At 60.5% G+C, this 24,760-nt stretch overlaps 1 protein-coding gene across 1 annotated transcript in view; it reads right to left on the bottom strand.

Moving 5' to 3' along the window:
* Window positions 1–18,323, bottom strand: part of Tafa5 (TAFA chemokine like family member 5) — a 206,349-nt gene extending 188,026 nt beyond the window's left edge. The window contains exon 1 of the mRNA XM_058579086.1: window positions 18,169–18,323. Within this exon, the coding sequence (XP_058435069.1) occupies window positions 18,169–18,280 (112 nt within the window). The 5' untranslated portion in view covers window positions 18,281–18,323. The remainder of the gene's footprint in view (window positions 1–18,168) is intronic.
* Between the last annotated feature and the right edge of the window lie 6,437 nt (window positions 18,324–24,760).

Here is a 24,760-nt window from a genome sequence, read left to right as displayed (position 1 = left end):
CCAGCAGCCCCTCCACCAGCCCCTGCAGACCCTGTGTCACCTGCAGCCCAGGGCCTCCTGCTCAGTGCCTGCGTCACCCTGCGTCACTCCAAGGTCCTCTGGAGGAGAAGCCCCTGCTTAACAGGGAGGGGAGGCTGGAGGGCAGCTGGACCAGCAGTGGGCAGGAGGCAGGGGTGGTGGGAGGGACTCGGGCCAGCAACAGGGCGGGCACAGAGGGCCTCAGGAGTGCCCTTGAATTGGGCTGTGGCCAGGAGTAAAGAAGTCCCTGGGGAAAGGAAGATGGAGGGAACAGAGGGGCCCTGGGGCAGGCAGAAGGTCTGAGGGTCTCTGGGATGAGGTCAAGGTGCTGAAGGGGGGGACAGGGGAGGTGCAGGAGGAGGGTCGGGCAGGGCAGTAGGGCAGGACTGCACTCGGGCTGCCCACCCTGGGCATGGCTACTGCTGAAGGGCCTGCCCCAAGGCCGGGGTGTCAGCTGCCCACCAGGTTGCCCAGCCTCTGCTTCCTTCTATGGAGAGACTCCTGGCTGGGAAACCTGTGGCATGTCCATATTTGAGCCTCTGAGGTTTCCACAGTAATGGAAATGACCGTGCAGTCACTACATGGTTTTGAAGAGTAGAGATGATGTGTCAAAGTGAAACCAGCCCAAAGAGACAGTCCCATTAGTGTGGCTTCAGCATTCTGAGATGCTAGAGCCATGTGACCAGTGTATTTTCCCTTTTTGCCTTGTCTGCCAGGAAACTCAGAACTCAATGGTGTCCTCAAATTCGTAGCCCTGTACAGCCTGGGCTGGCAGTTCTCAACTGAGATGGTCACTTGCTGACAAGGGCAGGGGCTGGCTCTCGGGGCTCTCCTCTCTGCCCCACACAGAAGGCACCTGAAGCAACACTGCACCCTGCCTCAAGATGCTGAAGACCATGTCCACAGAAGCACACCTCCCAGAAATGTCCCCCGGACTCCGGAGGGTCCCTGAGGAAGCTCGTGGCTACCTCCCTGAGAAAATGAACCCCACGTCGAAGCCAGACAGAGCGAGCAGCGACTCAGAGGTCATAGCAAAGTTATCCACCAACTACCGAAATTAAATTTATTAAGAGGTAACGGGTTTTCAATGAATTTATTAATCAATTTGACAACGCCTGGGGATTGTAATATAAAAATAATCAGCTGGCCTTCTCACCAACGTGGGATGCCAAGAGGTGTCATTTAATTTCCCAGTGTCGACTGCCGCCTCGTGAAACTCACTGCTACGTTAATTGAGATGAGAGTTTGCAATTTCAGGGCCGCCCGTGTTCGTTTCACCCAGAGGCTGCACACAGGGGACATGGCCTGGGGCTGAGGGTGCAGGAAGGGGCCCTCTCCCTGGCCCCTCAGCCTGCAAGGTCCCAAGATGGGGGCCACGCCCCCAAGGGACAGGTGGGACCTCTTCCCAGTCCTGAGACCTCACAGGAAGGTGAGTGAAGGAGGGCACTATGGACGGGAAAGGTCCTCTGGGCCGAGTCTTTCCTCCTCCCTCCTGGACTCTGGGTGGCCGAGACCCCTCGTCTAAGCTGAGGCCCTGAACCAGCACCCTCCTGACTGTCCCCAGCATCACCAGGCAGAGCCGGCAACTCCAGCCTCAGAGGAGCGCACTCCTGAGGACAGGGGTGGCCGACAGACGAGGTGGAAGTCATCAACAAGACTAAGAGGTCACACCAGGATGCATGATGGCTGGGGGGCCGGAGGGGACCCTTCGGGCTTGCCCATGCTGGGGGCGCTGGGGAGCCAAGGGTGGGGGCCACGTTGGTGGCTCCAGTCAGATGGGCCAGGTAGGTCTCAGCCTGTCTCAGCCATGCTCTCTGCTCAGAGTCCCCAAGCTGACCGTCAGCCTCTGGAAGCCTGGAGTGGCCCCCAGGCGGTGGGGGTGGCAGCTGTTTGGTGGTTCCAGTATTGCCATGGATCAGGGTTGCCATGAGAGAAGGCATCAGGGACTTGGAGACCCTGGCCGCCCAGCACAGCGCTGGCCCCACAAATGCAGGCCGGGGTGGGGGTGGGGGGGGCCAACCGCAGGTTCCCCAGCCCAGCTCCAGGAGACCCGCGGGAGGCGAGGTGAAGAACATGCTGGACCCGCGGCTGGTCGGCACAGGCAGGGCCCCCGGGGCCAGCAGAAGCCTGTGCGGCTACGCCCTTGTTTCAGGCTGGGCTATTTCCCGCCAGCTTTTACCCCCCCACCCCCACGTTCCTGTGTGTGCAGCGAGGGGACTGGTTCCTGGCCAGGATGTCCACGGCTGACATGAGAGGGAGCGGGGCAGCCTTGGCCACACCACAGGCCGCTCCCTCCCCTCTGCCTCATGAGCTGGACCCACCAACCTGCCCTGGGCCTCAAGATGCATGCACCTGGAGTGTGGGGCCACTGTGCCCAAGTGCCACCCTGAGCTACACCACCTTCTCTGGCATCAGCTCCCAGTCGCCCTCCCAGTTACGGTGCCCAGCCCCATCCTTGCCCTCGGCCCCAGCCTGGGGGCAGCCAGGAGGGCCCCTCCCTCACACTGAGTTTGCTCAGCACTGTCAATCAGACACCCTCCCTCCGTCTGAGAGAAGGGCCACCAGAGGCAGGCTCGGCCTCCCGCCTGGTCCCATGGTCCACTCGGGGTGGACAAGCCAAACCCAGTGGTTACTAAATATCCAGAGTGAGGCTTCCCTGATGCCTGGAGAGGCCGTCCCCATGGGCAGGGGCCAGGGATGGCTGAGAGTGGGCAGGACCCTGCAGAGCTCATGGCCACCTGGCAGAGCAGAGGGGCTGCAGAGGTGAGAGGGCTCTGCAGGACGTGGGTTGTTGTGACATGAAAGTGAGGACCAGGGTGGCAGGGCACTGACTGGAGGGCATTCCCACAGGAACCTTCCATCTTTATAACCGGCCCAACCCCCACCCTCTGGAGCCACATTCCGTCTGTCAGATGTGGAGAGGGTCCAGCCCTGGAAAGTGCCTTGGTCCAGGCACCAGAAGAGGAGGAGGAAGAGGAGGGGGAAGAGGAGGGGGAAGAGGAGGGGGAAGAGGAGGGGGAAGAGGAGGGGGAAGAGGAGGAGGGAAGAGGAGGGGAAGAGGTGGGGGAAGGGGTGGGGGAAGGGGTGGGGGAAGAGGTGGGGGAAGAGGAGGGGGAAGAGGGGGGGGGAGGGGGGGGGGGAGAGGGGGGGAAGAGGGGGGAAGAGGAGGGGGGAAGGGGGGAAGAGGGGGGGAAGAGGTGGGGGAAGAGGTGGGGGAAGGGGGGGGGAAGAGGAGGGGGAAGAGGAGGGGGAAGAGGAGGGGGAAGAGAAGGAGGAAGAGGAGGGGAAGAGGTGGGGGAAGGGGTGGGGGAAGGGGTGGGGGAAGGGGTGGGGGAAGAGGAGGGGGAAGGGGTGGGGGAAGGGGTGGGGGAAGAGTTGGGGGAAGAGTTGGGGGAAGAGGAGGGGGGAGGGGGGAGAGGGGGGGAAGAGGGGGGGAAGAGGTGGGGGAAGAGGTGGGGGAAGGGGTGGGGGAAGAGGAGGGGGAAGAGAAGGAGGAAGAGGAGGGGAAGGGGGGGGGAAGAGGAGGGGGAAGAGGAGGGGGAAGAGGAGGGGGAAGGGGTGGGGGAAGAGGAGGGGTGGGGGAAGAGGAGGGGGAAGAGGAGGGGGAAGGGTGGGGGAAGGGTGGGGGAAGGGGTGGGGGAAGAGGGGGGAAGAGGAGGGGGAAGAGGAGGGGGAAGAGGAGGGGGAAGGGGTGGGGGAAGGGGTGGGGGAAGAGGTGGGGGAAGAGGAGGGGGAAGGGGTGGGGGAAGAGGAGGGGGAAGAGGTGGGGGAAGAGTTGGGGGAAGAGTTGGGGGAAGAGGAGGGGGAAGAGGTGGGGGAAGAGGAGGGGGAAGAGGAGGGGGAAGGGGTGGGGGAAGAGGAGGGGGAAGGGGTGGGGGAAGAGGAGGGGGAAGAGGAGGGGGAAGAGGAGGGGGAAGAGGAGGGGAGGGTAAGAACTGGAGGCAGCCTGGGCTCTCGCTCCCTCCCTCCTGGGAGCAGTTTGCAGAGGTCAGGAACCAAGATGGCCCGGGCAGCCATGGTGTCTTTCCTGCCAGAGGCCAAACCAGGCCGGCCTCTCTGCCCACGGGTGGTGCCCAGAGGTTGGCTCAGTCCCGTCCACGCACAGAGCAGGAGCCCAGGGGAGAGGGGGTGGGAGGGGTGGTGAGGCCAAGCAGAAGACAAGCCCCTGCCCTGCCCACTGAGTCCACCCAGCGCCTCGGCCTGAGGCTCTGCAGCTCCTCCTCCTGCAGAACACAGGTATGGCCTTGCGTCCAGTCAGCTCCCGCCAGTCCTCCAGCTGTGTGCTGTCATCACACGGGCATGTCCCCAGACAGACGAGGGCAATGCCCAGGTGGGCCCAGAGGGGAGTGGGCATCAGCCACAGCTGGTCTGCCTTTGGTGCCAGAACACACCTCCCCCTCGGCTGCCCCTCCAGCCAGGAGCCCAGGGCACAAGAGGACGGTGGGGCAGCCGGGGCCTCCTGGAGAGAGGGACGTCACACCACACTTCACAGGGGCTGCTCGAGGCCCAGAGTGACAGCCGGTTCCATGCCCCTGGCACAGTGACACTTGAAGCAGCTGGCAGTACAGGCACATGCTCACCTGCAGAGCTGACCCTCGGCACTGCGGAGTGAAGGTCTGCTTCCACATGGAGCCTCACAGCCCACCCCTGCGGGCAGTGTGCTTTCAGCAGAGACCGCTGACCTCAACAATGGTGGATCAGCATGGGAGGCTGTCCTGGGAGTGGTCCTGGGGTCCTGGGACCCACCAGCCCCTTGAAGGGCACCCAGAGGTGCACCCAGCAGCTGGCTGGAGCCCCACCCACCAATGCTGGAGGCCGGGGTAGGCAGTTTTCTCCAGCACCCCGTCATCTCCTCTACTCCCGCTCACGCCCCGAAGCCCCTCACCTGGGCACTCTCCCTGCCAGAAAACCCTCCCCACCCAGGGCCAGTGCCGGCGGCTCCTCGGGGCCGCACTGTGAACCCAGGCTCCAGGGGTCAAAACCCACCCCATCTTTGCAGAGCTGGGCACACAAACGGTAACAGCACACATCCTGAACTGAGGGCACTTGGGAAGGGATCCTTCCTGAGGCCGGAGATGCCCCAGAGCACCCTCCTGGGGAGACAAGGTGGGCAAACTGGTAGCACATTCCAGAAGGTTCCTCCTGGGCACCCTTCAAACAGACCAGGCCCCTGGTTGACACCTCCATGTTCAAAGGTTGCCCAGGGACTTCCCAGGCCTCCACTGGCCCAGGGCCAGGCCAACAGGACCCTCAGGGAGGGAAGAGCACTGCCCCTCCCTCGTCCCTCCAAATGGCCTGGCCCTGGTGGCCCTCCAGGACCTGTCCTGGCCCCACAGCAAGGGGATGTGCAGCTGCAGGGGCGCAGGAGGTGACTCCTGAGGCACCCTCCCTGAGGACAGCTCAGGACACCAGGGGCTAGGCCCAGGGGCTCCCACCATGGATCCTGGCTCCAAGGCCATACATCTGGAGCAGGAGCCCTGGCTCCCCAGGAGGACGTGGAGCGGGCAGGGCTGCACCCCAAAGGTGGGTGCTGGCTCCAAGTAGAGCCCCCAGGTGGGGGGAGAGGAAGGTGGGTGTCTGCAGACGCAGAGGCGCCGTGCGTGGGGCTGGGGCGGGAGACAGCCTGGGACCCCAGGGGCGCCGTCACCGGTTCACTGAGACCAGGCAGCAAGCTGGGCGAGGACACTGGAGAGCAGACCCCCGTCTGTGTGCCGTGCCGCTGTGGGGCGGCAGTCCTGGGGGCTCCCAGGTCACATGCTGACCTCCTCGCCTGGACTTTCCTTCTGTTTCTGTTGTTTAATTCTTTCTACTTTTCGTTTGTTGTTGAACTGTAATCTGAATAGAAACAGCCACGGTGCCTCGGAGGGCCAGGCCCCGCCAGGAGCAGAGACCCTGGAGCCCGCCAGCCATCTCAGCGGGGGGACCCACTGAGCCTGTCCCCCCAGCCGGCCGCCCAGGCCACCAAAAGCACTCTGCTCCGTGCTCCGTGGCACCAGATCCTGCCCCTTTGTGTCTGGAAAGCTCCCCCGCGCTCTGCTGGGGCCAGGACTGGAGGACGGGCAGGTGAGGTGGCCGATGTGGGGGTCGGGCCCTGCACCCTGAGTGTGAGGCCCAGGGTGACCACCTCAGGCTCACTGACTGTCCCTCGTGACTGAGGGAGTAGACAGAGACTCCTCACCTCCAGGGGAGGGTCCTGGCTGCTTCCCGATGGGACAGAAACCTGGCGGCCTCCTGAGGAGGTGAGGGTGCCCTGGCCTTGCTCAAAGTCACCAAGAAGACAGCTGGGTGGGAGGTCCTGGGCCCTGCTCGCAGGTCAGGCTGTCCTCCAGGTCGGCTGCCCTTCCACCCAGGAACCCGGAAGGAGGAGGGAGACAGAACCAAGACCCAGGAGTGACGCCTGCGGCACACACACGGCCTTTCTCAGTGACGCCCATTTTAACCAATGAGTCGTCATGTATAAGACACTCCCCACTTACGGCAATGGCCCCCAAGCAGAAGATGAAAAAGATGAGGCCACTGACCTCCCACTTCCAATGACCAGTGCTTACAGCGAGGTTTGGCTGTTTTCTTGGTCTGGGGAGCTCACATCTCCACGCCACAGAGCTCCCACACCTTCCCAAGTTCATTAATGCACGTCCGCCCCTGGCTCCGGGCCTCCTGTCCAGAACGCTGGTGAGATCATCGGCTCTCTGGGGCCATGAGCACAAGGTCCCACACGCAGGCATCATGTGGAGTTTCCAACCAAAGGAAGAGGCCACCTTTCTTGATGTCCACCGCCAGCTCCCAGATGCAGCAGAGCTCAGAAGACATGAGGAAAGGGAGACACCACTGCTTCCCCACAGAGCTCCAAAAGCCCCCAGACATGGACAGCCCAGGGGCAGATCCTGAAGGACGCAGGAGCACGGTCCTGGGCTGCACCTGGCCTGCACCCTCTGCACTGTGCTGCAGGCGCCGAGGAACATAAATAACACGAGTCCTGCACAATCCACTGATGGCATTTGGCAGCACTCGGGGAAGCCGTGCCGTCCATGTGAGGCCTGGTAGCAGTTAAGATGGCTTTGGAGTCATTAGCAGGTTAACTGCTAAAATATCCTCCCAGGAAAGTCCCCCCGAGAAGGCTCAAATCTCCCCCCCCAAAAGGCCAAGGCACCAGGAGAGCCTTAACACCTCACCTCAGCATCCGGTAAAACCTGCACACGTATGGAAAGCTTCAGGGGGCCTCCTCCACCTCAGGCCCACCTCTGCCCAAGGGAGACCGGGGCCGCCACACACTCCATGAGGATGGCCTCAGGTCACCGGGCTAGGGACTCTCCTGTCCTCTCACCATCCAGTGGGTTTTTAAACAAGTAAGTAAATCCATTGCCTTAATGCCAGTAGGGTTTCCCCAGGGCTCAGGTGACACTCTCAGGGCACCTAGGGGCCAGGGGCCAGGGCACACAGAGAGGGGAGACGGAGGACCCCGCTGACACACCCTGGGGCTCCCAGGGAGGGAGGCCCCTGTGCTCCTGTTCTGCCTCACTCCCACCCCGGCTGTCAAATTTCTTGGGCCCGTGAGGCCTCCCTGGTGGGAGTGGACAGGAGGCACACCTGGCGCTCACCTGCACCTGTGTGTGGGCGGCACCCACAGGAGCCCTCCACAGCTCAAGCCCAGGCCCCTCCCTGGTCTCTGAGAGGGGCGTTGGTTGGATGCCACAGCAGGGACACTGCCGGCCTCCAGCAGAGGACAGCACTCTAAGCCACCCCACCTCTGTCCCCACCTCTCCTCAGTCCTCCCCAGGACTGAAGTATATCCCCTGCCCTGGACAGAGCCTGGCCAGGAGAGCACCCGGGGGGCTCAGTGCAGCATGTACGTCCCCAGCCTCTGCTGAGCACCACAGGCGCGTCCCGGAAGGTGCAAGGCAGCACCGGGGAGCAGGCGCTGGACAGGTCCTTGTTGTGCTCCTGCAGTGGGGGCAGGCCTGGGCACCCGGGTGGCTCAGGACAGACCCCAGGCTCACTGTGCCCGGGAGAGAGGGCCTCCCAGGTCCACCCAAGCCTGTAGTCCACAGCACCCGAGGGATCCAGAGTGCAAGCCACGTCCAGGGGCAACAGGGAGAGGGAGGCAGATGTCAGGCTGGCTGGCCTGGGGCCTAGGGTCCCCAAGTGCAGGTGACAGGGACTGAATCACAAATGAAAGAGCCTTGGGCCCCAGGTGACAATGGGAGTGTCTTTCTGGGCAGAGCCCAGCACCGCACAAGCACCCACCTGACACCTCCCAAGCACCCACTCCCACTGTCCTCCTCCCTCCCCCCTCCCAGGCAAACTGCAAACACCCCAGGCACTAGCCACACGTCAGCCAAAGCTGCCAGCCAGACCCACTCCTGCGTCCCCAGCCGTGTCTGTGCATCAGAAAGCCCCAAGGGGGCCACCGTAGGGTGGGCTCTGGGACTCAGTGCGCTATTGCCAGGGCAAGGTGCCGAGGTGAGGTGGAACCCCACTGGCAGGTGTTATGGAGGACTGGGAACTGGAGGCCTCGCTGCTTAGCCAGTGTGGACACACCGGCCGGCTGGCCCTGTGTTCACGGGGCTCAGTGTCCACAGAGCCAGGAAGGGATGACCACCAGCCTCCCAAGCCTGCCTCATTCTGCACCCTCACCTCAGCCACGACCCAGAGAGGCAAGCACACCATGGCTCAGTGACACCTGTCAGGTCCCTGTGAGCTCACTGTGCCCCACGATGACCAAGTGACGGTCACCTAGCTGGAAACACGACAGAGGCCTGCTGAGAAGCGTCTCGACCTCACGGTGGGACCACCAGCAGAGGCACAGGTCCTGCTGCAGCACATGGCACAGGAGAGCCCACGGGCAGCCCGGGCTGCCAGAGCGCCAGGCGGGTCTCAGCCCAGGAAAGCCTGGGGCTGCGCCTGCGGTCACTCAGCTTGATTCTGGATGCAGCAGAGCCCCGCGAACCCATGTACGCCCTCTCCACCCTTACCACGCTGTCGCCATCGTCAGGTCTCAGGCTGGAGACGAGTCCCGCCAGCAGTGTCAGGTGGAAACGCAGCCCTGCAGAAGGAAGGTGAGGGTGTCCCTGCGCGGCACCTCAGAGGTAGTGGAAGCCACGGGCAGGCGTCCTGCGCCCCGGGGGGTCTCTAGGACCCGCCCTCTTTGAAAGGGAAGCAGGTGGGCCACCGGCGAGACTCCCGCTCACCAAGGTCAGAACCCACCTGAGCCAACCTTCAGGAAGGGTCCAGCCTCAACCTCCCTCCTCCCACCAACAGTGTCTCCAGTGACTGACGGGTCTGAGGTGGCAGCACAGCGTGGTGTGGGCCTAGCAGCTGCCTCTGCGGAGCACACGTGTGTGAGGCGAGCCCCTGACACCCCAGAAGAGGCATCTTCTTTGCTCTGATGGGCGCACCTGGGTGGCACCCAGGGAAACAGCAGCACCGGCTGTGAGTGTGGACACCCCAACAGGGCCCAGAACCGATGCAGGTCCTTCCTTGCACTCAAGAAGCACAAACACGAAGTCCCAACTCAGCCACAGGGCAGCGGATGTCCAGGGAAGACCGGGCTGTCTGCCTGGGAGGCCGCAGGTGCGTGGGGGCCTGAGCGCACTGCCCCTTCAGGCCCGGGAGGGGACAGGCTGGGAGGAAAGCGGCAGGTTGGTACTGGCCAGGAGCAGGCTGGGGCTTCCAGCCGCTCCTGTAAAGACAGCCCAGGGGCCACCAGCATAGGCAGAGCCTTCCAAAGAGGAAGGCACTTAGGACAATTCTTCCCATGGGCTCTAGGCACCCCGCAAATCTCTGGAAGGGTGCCCAGGTACTCAGCCTCCTCTGGGAGAGGCGGGCCTGATTAAACCAGAGGGTGGATGCAGAAGGGCTGATGGGCCTCCTGGTCACTGCTGAGACCGGGAATGTTCGCCTGCCTCTCCTCGGCCAGGTCACCGTGGCAGTGAAGCCGCTCCTGCAACACGGGGAGATGAAGACCCCAGACAGCTCGCCGACCCGCGCTGGTTCCAAGCTCTGGAAAGAGTGGCTGAGGACACCTGCAGGACACCTTCCCTCCAGTAAAAAGGCAGACAGCCCGGAGACAGCTGCCCGGAGCCTGCGAGTGCTGTCCGGGCAGGGAGAAGCCACACACCAGGGCAAGACACCTGCAAGGAAGGTGTCTGTGGCAGAGCCTCCTCAGACACCCACACCCTCTGGCCACGCCGCCACAGAAATGAGAAACCAGAAATGATCTGGGCATTGCTACCCTGACGGAACCAAACCCGGACCTTCCTCCGCCAGCCTGAAGACCCAGCCCGGCATGCTCAGCGGGACCCACAGACAGAAAGCTGCAGGGGGGCCTAGGGCAACCCTGCCTCTAGGGACAAGAGGCAAGGTCTGGGGACAGTTCTGGTCATCACAGCTGGAAGAGGGGCTACAGCATGAATTGGGAGGCCTTCTGCTCATCCCCCACCAGTGCACAGAGAACAACCCAATGCCCAAGGTCTGGGTGGGAAACTGGACTAAAGGGAGACCAGAGCCAAGACAGGGGAGTGCAGGATGGCAGAGCTCAGGGGAGCCAAGCAGCGGGGGAGGGGCTCGTGGGGGAGGGGCTCCCCTGCCGCACTAACACACTAGTGAGCAATTCACAGGGATGCGCACATTGGATGTTCTTCCTCTTTAATGAGATGGCAGAACCAGAGATCCTCAGGCGGGAGTTAACGCCACTCTTCAGAGCTCCACGGCCCTCCTGCCATACCCTCTCACCAGTCTTACAGCCCCACCCTGAAGGCCCACCCCTTTCAGCCCCCTCCCCAGACCCCTTCCCACAGATGGCTGCTAGTCCTGGCTCAGAGCTGGCCAGGTCAGCCTCTCTGAGCATCGGTACCCTGACGGTACCAAGCCCGGACCTTCCTCCACAAGCCCGAAGACACAGCCCAGGCATGCTCTGTGGTCCCCACAGACAGAAAGCCACAGATGGGGGCCTAGGCCAACCCTGGCCTCTAGGGACAAGGGAGTCAAGGGGCCACCACATAGACAGAATCTTCTAGACAGGAAGGTACTTAGGACATTTCTTCCGGTGGGCTCTAGGCACCTCTTGGGACAATGTCAGAGTTTCTTCTCTCCAGCCACCTTTTCTAGAATTCTCCATAGGTGTAGAAACAAGGGGAGGGGCTGCTCCAGAGGATCAGCCGCGCGGCAGCTGCAGGCAGTGAGGAGGGCGTAATGCGGGAGCCCCGGGACATCTCCAGATGGATCTTGGCCAGCTCCTGCATCCCAGCCCCAGTCCCCAGCCACACCCCAGTCCTCTGGACATGTCCCTAAGCCAAGCCCCTCCTCTGCCCTCCAGCAAGACCCCCTCAGGCAAGGCTGACCAGGGAGCAAGGTGCTGTCTGAAGCACCCAAGAGGGAGACGGGCCTCAGTGACTCCCCAGGCAGACTTCTCATGAGGGGCCTACCTGCCAGGGATACCTAGGTCTCTGTGGGTGGGTATGTCCCTGGGACAGGGAGCCCAGACCCAGTGAGGTGGGGCTGCATGCTAGTGAGGCCCTCCCCAGCCCCTGGCCGGGGAGCTAGCCCACGCTCCTCATCAGGCCGGGGAGGGAGGCCAGGGAGGGAGGCCAGGCTGTGGCTGGTGGAGTGGCATGCAGCCAGCTTCCTGAAGGGTGAAAGCAAACGCCGCCGCAGCTAGTTGGGGGCAGCAGAGAGGCGCTCTCCACACTGTCTCACTTACTCATTCAGAGGACATCGCCAGGCACGGAGACGCTCCAGGCCCGTGCTCCCATGGCTCTTTGTCTGGGACAGCCTATGCATGGTGACAGTCCCCAGGAACCCGAGGGCAGGGTTGTCCCCATCTGCCCTGTGTGCTGCTCCTGCAGCTCACCCTACAAACCAGGACCACACTGCTCCCCAAACAAGCATGTGGGCAGCCACTGCCCAGCCCCAAGATGGATGGAGCAGCCCCCCTCTGTGCCCAACCCAGGGTGGGGTGAGTGACCTCAGAGGACAGGCAGGCCTGTCCTGCCCACCAGTCCTGGCCGGGCATCCCTGACCCCATGTGTCCCTGAGCACCTTGGGTAGGTGTCTAACAGGGAGGTTCCATTTGGCCATGCCACCTCACTGCCCACAGGATCAACAGGTGTCTGCCAGGGAGTTGTGCCATCAAGCCCCTGCAGACAGGAAGCCAGGCCCAGAGCTCAGACCCTAAGGCAGTGGAGGGGACAAGGTGGCCTGGAGGAGGCTTCAGGTGGAGGCTCTTACCACCAGGGGAGCAGGGCATTCTGTTGGCAGCCCCAGGAGAACCGCCTGGCTCCCTCCTGCCCGATTTCAGCACCCTGGAGAGTTATCTGGAGGCCTCCACACAGAGGACCAGCAGACACAGAGGAGGGAGGGGAGGGCATGAGCACACGCCCAGCTCCTGTGAAGCTTCCAGAAGGTGCATCGCGGAGGCCACGCTCTGGAGCAGCCATCTAGTGGAGGTGGGACCCCAGGGACACAGTCCTCCGGGGCCAGGACTGAGGGACAGAGGATCACACCCAGGCAGGAAAGAGCTCAGCCTTGAGAGGCACTACGTGTGGGGAACAGGGGGAGGCTGGGATGGCGGCAGAGATGCCCCTGCACCCAGTGGCAGGTGCTGGGGCTCAGGTGACCATGGCATGGCAGGAACAGGCACATGTGCTTTGAACACCGTCAGGCAGGCTGGGCATAGGACGGGGCTGGGGCCACCCTGCAACCAAGGAGCCAGGGAAGGCTGAGCAGGAGAGAAGGCTCCAGGTATGGAGGCGAGATGCAGGACCAGATCTTGGGCTGCCTCCTGCCACCTCAGAGAGGTCCCTGGCATCCCCCCTGGGAGCTGGGCAGCAACCTGCAGAGGGCAGAGGGCACCAGGCCCAGGAGGCCCCAGTGTCAGGCCCAGGCTGCCCTCCCCACCACTGCCCCCCTGCACGGTGCCCAGGGGACTGCGTGCCTCCCGGGGCCTTCAGGAGTGTGTTGTCTATCTCGTCCAGGCCCCTGCCAACACCCATCGGATGAATATGCTGGAGGCTGCATCTGGGGCCTCACAGGTGGGCCTGCAGCCCTGAGGATGGGGACCCCAGGAGCCCTGGCCTCACCTCGCTGAAGGCAGAGGTGACACCACTCCTGAACCCTGCCATGTTTTAATAAATAGGCAAATGTCATGAAGCCCCTAGGACCCTCCACCCATTTTCTGGGATGAAGCAGGAATGTGAAACCACCCAGACCTGCTGCTAGCCACTTGGCTGGCTCTGCAAAGCCCAGCGCCCAGTGGGCTTGTGCTGCTGCCGGGCTCCGTCACTGCACACTTGGGGCAAAGAAGTCTGGAAAGAAGGAGGAGCCTATGCCCTTCTGGGGCTCCTTCGGGCCTGTCTGGCCTCCAGGCCTCTAGCAGGCCTGTCTGTGGGACTTCACAGAAGCCACAGGAGTCCTGGGGCAGCGGGGGTCCTCATGGATGGGGAAGCCCCGTGAACAGAGAGGCTGCATTCTGGAAAGGAGGCTCCCAGCCTCCCTGGGCCCCTGCACCTGTGTCCACACAGCCCCTAAGCCAGAGCCCATGACCTTGGCCCAAACAGATACATGCCAGAGGACCCTGAGTACCCACCCCCACCCCCATCCCCCTGTGCAGCAGATCAGACTGTGGTCAGGGAGCTCTCTGTCCACTCCTCCCTGATCACAGGGGCTGGGCCCTCACCAGCAGCACTCCGGGTGACAGGTGGCAATCTGTAGAGGTCATTAACTCCAGAGCACTACATTCTAATGCAAAAATGAGCCCTTCTAAACTAGCAGCTGCCGCACTATATCAAGAAATGGGGATTTTAATGTTTTGCTTTTCTTCCCTTTTCTAGTGCCACATTATCATAACATTCTCCCATAATTATGCTCATAAAAGTCACCTGAAAATACTTCACACCACGAAAGTTGATCTACATATTTCGTCCCGTGGGTGTCAAGCGGGGGTCTGGAGCCTGGCATTCCAGGGCACAGCTCAGCCAGAGGCCTCCCGAGAGCAGACCCGTGGGGCAGACCCCCTCTGCCGTGTCCTCTGACTTTGGAGGGTCTCAGTCAGCAGCCAGTTCATGCAGGTGGGAGCCACTTGCCCTCCTGGGCTGATCTGGGCAGTGTGGCCCTGCCGGGGTTTCTCGGGGAGGGAGTGGGGGGTTGGCCCTCCAGCAGGGTGCCCTTCTAGAACAGCGCCTCTGAAGTGGGGACCCCTCCTCCGCACGGGGAAAGCTTTCTCGGAGGCAGAACCTGTACCTCCGCGATCCCTGGAACCAAGCTCAGCCAGTAAAAGCCCCAGAAAAGAGGCAGCTTACCTTTATGACCTGAAGGGACAAATGGTACCTCTCATGCCAGAAAGTCACCGAATAAAAACAGGAAATTAAGGGGGAAAAGAAAGAAGGGATTAAATCTCCAGTTTGCCTCTTCAAGAACTTCCAGAAATGAGATCTGAGAGGCAAGGACACAGCACAGTCTGATCTCTCCTGAATATGCCATAGATTGTATTTATCAGGAAACGCGACAGCGCGTGCCTACGCTCGGTTAGTATTCTAATGGATTAAAAACAATTCAAAAGTTGTTGGTGATTTCTTCTCAGAGTTGCAGCTGAGGACAGGAGATTTAACTGAAAAGCACAATTCCATTTTGACGGGATTTATTTGAAAAATATCTGCGTCAGGCAGGCAGACTGCGAGCGTTCCCTGCCTGGGGCTCCCTGAGGCCCTGAGATACAGACCACCCTCCCTCCACCCCCGGCAGGCTGGGGGCCACTGGCCACCAGGCCTCGCCGCACAGGGACGGGCCATCTACGTGAGGCACAGAACACTCTTCACCTTCGAACTGAATACTGCACACGAGTGTCAAAGTCAAGCCTGGGGGTCACGAGGCACTGTGCTGGCTCATGGTTTTCTCTGTGCCGCACACCAGCGTGGAAAGACCAGATCTTCCACAGCAAGGGCACCAGGCTGGTCCCACTCCACTCCAGGTCCATGTCCAGGCAGGCCCATGTCCCTGCTCCATCGAGGCTAGACAAAACCAGTCCAGGTCAGTTCCTCTTGTGCCACAACCCCAGGAGTGTCCCAGCCCCAAACGGGGCAGTTTCAACTTTCTGACCCAAGGTCATCATTGCCAAGTCCACTGAAGCCCAGGAGTGCGACCCCTGGGGCAGCATTGGCTGCCAGAGAAACAGGCCCCGCTGTCCATGTGATGTGCACGCATGAGAGGGCGCATCTTGAAGTAAGCCAACAGGCCCCCTCCCCTGTTTGCTTTTCCTGGCAGTTCTTCCCCAATAGGAGAAAATGACAAGGCTGTATCACCATAGCAACCAGCCTAATTGGTGGACTGCAGGTCCTTCTCCAGCCAGAGGGTGGAGCCCATCTCCTTAGATATGGACCTCAGCAGCACGCAGGAGGGGAGGACCTTCCCTGGGCTGAGGGGCAGAACCCCTCACAGGAACCAGGCCAAGGAAGGATCCAGTTGCCTCAAGGCAGCGCCCGGCAGGGAGCACAAGTCCACCCGGGTGTAGGGTGTAGAGCTGCTGCTGTGACACAGTGACTTAACAGGCAGGAGGAGTGAGTCCCGCGTGATACTTATCAGCTTCGTAATTAATACCATTCAAATGTATCTGCTCCGCAACACAAAAACATTTTGGGTAATAAAAATTATAACTGATATCAAAAACAGTTTACAAACAAGGAGGTTCCTGACTGCATTGGAAAAGGACGGAAGTCATGGGAACTGCTGAACTATCATTTTACTTGCTTTATCAATTCTTAAAAAAGGGGGGAGGGGCATTTTTTCTGTAGGACTGCAGTTCCAAACTATCGATTATTATTATTATTATGTCTATTTTTAATTTTAGTGAAATGTTTTAATGTCTCCAAGTGCATTTCCCGTGTAATGGGGTATGTCCAGAACCGTTCTCTTATCATCAATTATTCTATCACACGATGACGGAGACAGCCACCAAACTGCTATGGATGCCCCAGCTTCCCCTGTGAGTGGTTTCTGCTGTCCTGGGTGAGACACTTCTACCAAATGTCCTTGTGGAGGAAGAGTCGTTTGCAGACAGCAGGGAGGCCTCCCAAAGAGCAGAGCCAGGGACGGACGCCCTGCTTCCTCCGGGCGTCTGAGCGTCACTGCTCTCTGACACCAACTCAGTACAGGAGAGAGTGGACTTGGGAAGGTGCGAGCCGTGGGGATGCAGGGGGTAACAGCACCTTGGGATCCGGACTGTGGCCAGGGTGGGGAGACAGACGCTGCACATGGTGAGAGTGGGTACAGGCATGTCCTTGCTGGTGCTGCAGGCCGGGGCCGTGACATGTACTTAGCAACAATTCACAGTTGTTCTTTTCCCCACCTGCTGAGCTGCCTCCACTGGGCCAGCCCATGGTTCTGGGTTCCCAAACAGGGCCCAAGGACACTGTTCTAGAACCAAGGCAGGGCAGGCAGCAGGGGGCTCTGGGCACTACACGCCCCTCCCCCGACATTCCCGAAGGAGCCCCTTCCTCCTGGCGATGCTACCAGGAAATGTATTCAAAAATGGCACCCTTCCGCTCTGCCGGTTCACCTGCCATTAACCCTCTCTCCTTCACCAAAGCTGCACTCAAAGGTTCTTTCCGGAAGCCCCTGAACACTGCCCTCAGGCTGCAGAGGGCAGGGCAGTGGGCACAAATGTCAGGGACGTGCAGATGGCACCCTGCAGCCAGGCCAGGGACCTGAGGGCACACACCAGAGGCAGGGAGTCCTCCTGAGCAGCCCATTACAACCCGCTGCCTGTAAACCTCCCTGCTCCTCTGGCCTCTACAGAGGTCCACAGCAATTGTCTGGAAATGAATAGCCTGAAACAAGTAAAGGCAGTCTGCCCTGGGCACTGGGTTCCCCTTGAGATGCCAGCAGGCTGGGCTGTCCCAGGACTCTAGTGCCCGACCCATGGCCCGAGTCTCCAGGGCCGTTGCCATCTCATTCAGGAGGCAGCAGAGGCTGAGACTGGGAGATGGGAGGCCCAACTCTGGAGGTGGCCCAGTCCCAGGAGGGAGGGAGAGGGAAGCTTGGTACTCGCCTCTTTTTTCTTTATTTTTTTTAATTTTTATTTTTTTTAAGAATCCGTATTTTTTCCATCACCTCCCACGCCCATAGCAATTCTCTATGGCAGGTGTTCCCTAGCACCGGTCCTCCTCCCGATGGGAAGGGAAGGTGCACAGGGAGGGGTGGGGGTCTATGCCCAGAGGCCACGGAACCAAGAAGCCTGGTCTGCCAGAGTCTGCGCCCAGGACGCTAACCAGCACCCCCCCCACACACACACCAACAAGCTGCCAGCAGGCACCGGGACGCTGACCACACACCCCACCCCAGTCCCAACTCTGCACCCGGGACACGGACCCCCTCCACTCACCCGCAACAACTGGGAGGTTGCTAGGGTCACCCACGATCCCACACCCACCACAACCACAGCTGATGCCCTGGCATGGACCAGTCCGTGTCACCAGAGCCCCATGCCGGAGGCCCCGCGCCAGACCCGCTAGGTCGCCAGTTCAGGTCCCCAATTTGACCCTCGAAATGCCCGCGGCGGTAACGGGCCCTGTCCTGGCCCAACCGTCGCTTCTCCCCCCAGCTTCCCGGGAAGGCAGAGAGGCTCAGCCGCGCGCTGAGCAGGAACCTTGCTCCGGCAGGAGGAGCCTGGATCCAGGCTGGGTCGCCGCGTCCCCCTGGGGTCCTCCGTGGAGTGCGGCCGGCGGGAAGCGATGGGCAAGGCGCTCTGCCCACAGCCCGAGAGATGCCGGCCGCCCGCCCCGACCTGCCGCCCCTCCAGCGCGCGGCTCGGCCGGGAAGCCTCCTGTGGCTGGGCTCACATCGCCCGCCTGGGCCGGGAGCAGGGACAGCACGCTGGACAGCGGCGGTGCCCGCCGCGCAGGGACGCGGCGCGCCATCCCGGGCCTGGCGCCCGGGCCCTGCCCGGAGTCTGGGGAAGGAAGCTCAGGCAGAGGCGCCGGACCCCGAAGTGCCCGTCCGCCGGGAGCCGCGCCGACCCCGGACCTCCTGGCACAGCGGAGAGCCGGCCGGGACCCGGGGGACGGCGCGCCACGCGCTCGCAACTCCGCACCGACTCCGGGCGGGCCGGGCGGGGACCGGGGCCCGGAGGGCCGTGCGGGGACCCGGGCGCGCGGTACTCACTGCAGTAGGCGATGAGCAGGCTGGCCAGGATCATGAACGCCCAAAAAGTTGAGGACATGCTGGGCAGGGCGGTCGCATCTTGCCGGCTGCTGGTCCTGGGCGATGGCGCCATTGAAGCCGCGGCGCCCGCGCGGGGGGCAGCAGCGCGTCTCAGCAGCCGGCCCTGCCCGCGCCCCCGCGCCGGCCTCCACGTGCGGGCCCCGCGCGTGCCATCCTCCTCCTCCTCCTCCTCCTCCTCCTCCTCCTCCTCCTCCTCCGCTGCCGCCGCCGCTGCCGCCGCGCCCCGGCCCCGGCCCACTGCGCCCCGCGCCGGCCCACTGCGCCCCGCGCCGGCCCGCCCCGCGCCGCTCCCGAGCCGCCCGCGCCCGCGCCCGCGCCCGCGCCGGCCCGCCTGGGGACGCCGGCCCCGCGGCTCTGGGCGTCGCTGCGCGCGCTCCGGTCTGGCGCGCTCCGTCACCAGTGCAAGGGGCGCGCCTGGTGCGCGCAGCCGGCGGAGCCTGCCCAGCTCTGGCCCGGGACTGGCAGGGGAAGCTGGCAGAAGGGACGCCGCGCCAGAGCCGCGCCTCTGGATGGCGACAGAGACGGCCCAGCGCACCCGCAGCTTGGGCGCTTGGCGGGCAGGACTGGCCCAAAGCGGGAAGTTTGCGGGCTTGGGCTATGGGCCACCCCAGGTCCTGTCCCGCTGGGGTCTCGGATCTCACCTGGGATGGGATCTTGGACTTGGGCCTAGAGCTTATTCCAAGCAGAGGGTGTCTTGGGCCTGTTCCCCAGATGACCTGTGACACCCTTGCCCCAGGGTGTGTGTTGGTGACCCTGGGCACATAGGGAGAGCAGCCTTCTGAGGCCAGGCACCACACATTCCTTCACCATGATCAGCAGACACTGCCATGCATGGAGACCTTGTCCTGGTGCCACACGTGCATCTCTGCAGTGGCCCTGATCCTTGGTGAGCCCTCTCCTCAGCCATCCCTGGGAGTCCACTCAGGGCAAGGTCTCAGAGGTGTCTCTGGGCTCCCAGTACCAGCTCTATTCCCACTGAGGTGGGTTTTCTGAGCAGGATAACAAGGATTACAATGCACTTTATTTGCAAAATTATCATCTGCAGAACAGGCCCTCCCGAGACTAGGCCAGGATGGACCGAGTATTGTGACCTCACGTTTCCTCCCTCTCTGTCAGGTCCCCAGCGCCTCCCTCTTCAGCCCAGGAGATTAACTCTAAAACTGTGCTCCCCCAGAGAGTCCTGTTGCCCTGGAAGGTTGTGGCCCCTTAACTATATGGCCCAGCACCCCTCACTTCCTGAAGGTCAGTGGACATGCTGATAGACACCCCCCTTACAATTGCAGCCCATGAGGTCCTGTTGGAGCCAGGGCCCTTCCCAACACATCACTTGGTGGTCACCAACACCATCCCTTCACATTGAGTCCTGGTCTGAGGGATCTCTAAGGGGACCACAGAACTGGAGGAGGTGGCAGCTGAGGGTCCCAAGTAGGGGCAGTTTCCAGAGGCCCTAGACACATGCCCATGCATGCTTACACACGCACCTGCCACGTGACCACAGGCAACCACCACCCATGCACCAGTACACACATTCTGTGTCCCTAAACACACACACACACACACACACACAGAACCGTGCTGGGGAAACCGAGGCAGAGGAGAGAGGCCTTCTCCAGATGGTGGAGCCCCTGCCAATGCCCTGTGATCATGCCCATTGGAGCGTTTCCCACAGAGTCTCAACTCCTGCTTAACTAAGTACTGACTTTTCTGGTCACAGTCTTCTCAGGGGCAGCTGTTCCTTGCTTGCTTAGCTGCAAGGAGGCCACTCTGCAGAGGCTGGGCTTCTCAGGATGTAAGTGGGCACAGTGGGCAGCACTCCCTGTCTTGGGTGTGCAGGGCAAGTGTTTGCCCTGGCCAGAGTAGGGTGGGAGGCCCCCTCAGTCGGGTTCTACTGGGCTAGCCATGGACGCCTGGACTTCTATTGCAGCCTTGTATCCTAACCAAGAGATTCAGCTTTCTAAACTTCACCCATCACACTCAGTCTGTCCCCTCTGGATCCCTCTTCCATTCCAGAAACTCTACATGTATTTATTGAGCACCTACTAGATTCCAGGCACTGGAGGCTGGGAAATCAGCAAGACTTACATTTTCTGTGCCCCAGAAATGTGCAGAGAGTTTGGGAAACAGAAAAGGAGAAAAGCAATTACAGTCGTGTGGCAGTTCCATGATGGCAGTGCCCTGGTGGAGGTCTTAAAGGGCATTGTGGGGCATTTGGCCAAGGTCAAGCCTGAGGGCACAGTAAGGCGTGTGCTAGGGAGGAGATTTGTTGTCAGACATGTTTTCATGCCATCTTTAGGACCAGCCCCTACTCACACGTGCACACACGTGGCATGAACACACAACATACATGTGAACCCCACATGCTCGCACACACCTGTGAGGAGAGCCTCACCGAGTAATGAATTCCTCTCTGATACTTTCCATTCTATCCTAATTCGTTTCTTAAAATGCCATTTGCCCACCCAATAATTGGGTTCACAGTCATTTTCCTTGTTTGAAAAGCCCTGTTCCAGGACAGAGGTGTCCACGTGGAATCAGGAGGGGTGGATTGGAGATGTCCCGCCAAAGGCAGAGGGTGGTGGTAGCAGTGGGTGGCTGGGGAGAGGGCTCCAAGCAGGGGGAGCATCAGTTAAGTGGCCTGCTCTGTGTTGGCGCTGGGGCCAGACATTTGTGGCTGCCGCGTCAGGGTGTGGCGGGAAGTCTGGGTGTTGAGCCCAGTTCATGCTGTGTGCTGAACTCGCCTACAGAAAGCAGTGGGGTCCAGGGAGTCAGGAGAGGGGCTGTGGTCTGCCCAGGCTACACGCGGGGGCCTGCGGGGCAGGTGGGCTAAGAGAGGAGGGCGCAGACTGGGGCTTCCTGAGTGCAGTCACAACCTGGTCTGGCCATGAAGGGGCAGACCAGGTGCAGTCTGGAGGCAAGAGCGGGTGCAGGCAGGAGGGACCCGACCTGGGCCTGGTTTCCAGGGGCCTGGTGAGGGAGACCAAGAGGGAAATTGGGGATGGGGGACGAGCAGAGCGCTGAATCCGGTTGCTAGGAGACAGAAAGCTCCGTTCTGGATCCCAACATGTAGCACCAATTGACGGTTTGTTGTTGTTGTTGATGGTTCTGATCAGTCGCCAGAATTAACAGCACGTCAAACCGCGAGACCTCAGCCAGTGGATCGGAGAATCACATCGGCACCCGAGCTCCCAGCCTAAAACCCAAGGGCTCACTGCGAACCTGTGGGGAAAGCCCCACTTCACTGGGGCCCTGGGGCTGGGCTGCCGGTGATGGCCAGGGACGGGCCCTGCTGCCCTCCAGTCACAGTCTGACCCTGGAGTCTCCCGAGAGGAGGCGGGCTGAGAGAGGTGGTCTGGCGTGTGGAGAGTCCAGACAGAGAGTCTCAGCCTGTCCTCAGGGTACCCGTCACGGCTCTCATGTGGGGTGCTCTTGCCGCTAACCAGATCTCGGCACTTTCCGCGTCGTATTGGGCCGGGGGTCTTGGGCTGCTGGGCTGGTCCACAGCTCCCAGCTGTCCTGCATCTGGAGCTGTGCATTTTGATGTGAGATGTAGGGTCGTCCCCGCGGAGATGGGGCTGGGGGTGGATTTGATGACGAAGCAGGCCCTATTTTGGAGGGAATCTGTGTGGGTCCTGTGTGGCAGGCCACTCAAAGGGTGAACTGCCGAGGGCACTATCCTGTGCCCCTGTTGAGGTCTGGTCCTCCTGCCTGCAACTAGCAGAGGCACAGACCTTAAGAGGTTTGGGGACGAGGCCCCTCCTGCTGGCAGGGTCCACTGGCCAAGGGATGCGCAGGCTTGGACGATCACTGTTGAGTCTGACGGTCCTCAGGGCAATGACAGTAAGTGGCATCTGCGCCCTCCACACGTGCCACACTCCTCCAAGAGCTTCACCTGTAATCTTCATAACCACCCGGTGAAGTAGCCCTGCCGGGGTCACAGGTGTGAAAACCGGCCAGGGAGGGGTGAAGGGAAGTGTTCAGGGACTGCTTTTAGCTGGGAAGTGGCGGCTGAGGTTGGGACCCAGGCATCTCCCCAAACTGCGCTGAGAAGCACTGTGCTCCCTGTATCCAGCAATGGTGCAGCGCTCTCAACAACACCACAGATGACAGGCACGGTGGCCACACCTGCAATCCCAGCGACTCCGGAGGCTGGGGCAGGAGGACCCCAAGTTGGAGGCCAGCCTGGGCAACTTAGTGAGGTCCTGTCTCAAATTAAAAATTTAAAAAGGCTGCAGTCCTGGCACAGTGGTAGAGCACGTTCCTGATGTGTGTGAGGCCCCCGTTTCAATTCCTAGGACCGCAAACCAATACTATTGTCATTATGAAAAATTTGTAAAATTTCTAAAATTTAAAAACATGTCAATGGAGGAGACCCAAGCAAAAAGGAACTCCAATGGTCCCTCTTTCTACCACTCAGAGAGGACCACATCTTTGCATCTCTTTCCTGAATACGTCCTCTCCGCAGATACTTTGCGGTTTATTTAGCACGTGGTGAACTTTACTTTCCAGCATCGTCTGTCTCTCAACACGGCCACAAGAGCATCTGAATCCTGTGTCACACACGGACCACCGTCTATTCAATCAGTCTTTATTTTTGGACAGTTGGGCTATTCTGGGTGTTTTGCTCTTGTAGACACTTCAGAAACGAGCTGGTACTTAATCCTTGTTGTGAAGTTGTGGTTATTTACAGAAAAGAATTAGAGGACTAGAATCACTGGGTCACAGTAAGGACTCAGTTTCTATGTGTCACCAAGCACATTTCCCAAAACATGAGTGTCCAAGGGACACTCCCACCCACAGAGGGTCCCAGCCCCCCAGGCCAGACCCAGACCCTCCTGGACACCAGCAGCTTGGGCAGATCCATGGTGGCTTCGTCTCATGTCCTTGATCTAATAAGGGCTATGAATTTTGTGCATGTCATTTTGACTCTTCTGTGAATCAACTTCTTGTATCCCTTGCCGAGTTGGCTCCTGGTATGTTAGTTTTTTTATTACTGATTAGTAAGAACTCTCTCCGTCCCTGGAATCAATTTACTCAAGGTGCATGGAATTTGAAGAACAAAAGGAAATAAGTAAGATAATGACAGGAATTCACAATCTTTCACACAGAAATCGTGGCGTTCAGTCATCTTTGCTGAATGGATCCTGCGCAAGTTTTTGCCTTTGGAGTTTTAAATACATTGTCAGAGGGAATATATGGGTGCTGATCCCCATGTTTTGTGCTTTCTGGTATTTTTTAACAATGTCATAGAGGTGTTCCGAGTTCTCCAGAGAAACAGAACCCATAGAGTCGTGTGATTGTCTGCGTGCGCTTGTGTGTGGAGAGAGAGAAGAGAGACAGATTTTAAGGAACTTGATTACATGGGGTGGGGTGGGCTGGAGAGTCCAGAATTTTCAGGGAAGCCTGACGGAGTGGAGACAGGGAAAGACTGTTGCAACTCTGGTTGGAAGGATATCTGTAGGTAGAATCCCCTCCTCCTGGGGGGCCTCAGTCCTTTAAGGCCGTCACCTCATTGGACAAGGCCCACCCACATTGTGGACAGTCAGAGTTGACTTCATCTTTAACAGGCCTCCACAGCAGCCTCCAGTAGAGCACCATGGCTCGGCCAGTCCACACCTGAAGCTGACCGTCACGGAGGTGTACCTGGCATACCCTGCCCCACGGGTGGTTAGGATGGACATCATGAGACACCCATCGAGATGGAGGGCACACCACCTTTGCCATCCCTCCCTGCCCACTGGATTCCACACTCCCATGAGCTGAAGTTCCTAGAAGTTGACCAACACAGAGCCACACCGTGCACATGTCGTCCTGGCCGATGCCACTGGGCCTGAGTGTCCTGAGAGCTGCCAGGCTTCTGTGTGCCCAGGTTCCTTCCTCCTGTGGCTGATGGCAGCCGTGCCAGGGGCCGCCTGGGTGTTGGGCTGTTGGCAGTGTGGGCTTCAGAGCTGCTGTGGGCACCTGGGTATGAGTTCTCGCATGAGCACGTGTTCTTATTTACCGTGGGTGACCACCGAGGGCAGAAGGGCCGGGTGACCACGGTGGCCCAGGGTTAGCTCTCCATGTGCTGTCCACGCGCCCCAACACGCCCACCCCACTCCACCTTCACTCCCCAGGGTGGCTGCTCCCCCACCTTCCTGCCTGCCCTGCGGTGCTCAGGGGGCCTGGCACTGCCTGCCGAGAGCAGGGTCCCGTGGTCTCAGCCTGCCTGTCCCTGACGACTATGACGCCAAGAGCTGTCTTCTGCTTGTTTGCATATGTGTGTCTTCTGTGCTGAGAGACCATCCATCTTTTATTGGGTTGTTGTTTTCCTTGATGGGGGGGTCCTTTGCATGTGCTAGATCCAAGTCACTTATCAGATATGTAATCTGTAAATATTTCCTCCTGATCTGTGGCTTCTCTTTTCTCTTTCTTCTCTACGTCTCTTGAGAGCTGGCAGTTCTTTACTTGGATGAAGCCCTCTTTATCCATCGGTTCTGAAGGGATTGCAGTTTGGGACCCTACAAGGAAAGCTTTGCCTAGGCCGAGGGCATGA

Source organism: Marmota monax, unplaced genomic scaffold, assembly GCF_021218885.2.
Source record: "Marmota monax isolate L192 unplaced genomic scaffold, Marmota_monax_Labrador192_F-V1.1 WCK01_AAM20220418_F8-fsc00234, whole genome shotgun sequence".
Classification (NCBI taxonomy): Eukaryota; Metazoa; Chordata; class Mammalia; order Rodentia; family Sciuridae; genus Marmota; species Marmota monax.
The sequence above is the reverse complement of the archived record's forward strand: the minus strand, read 5'-3'. Positions and strand labels throughout refer to the sequence as shown.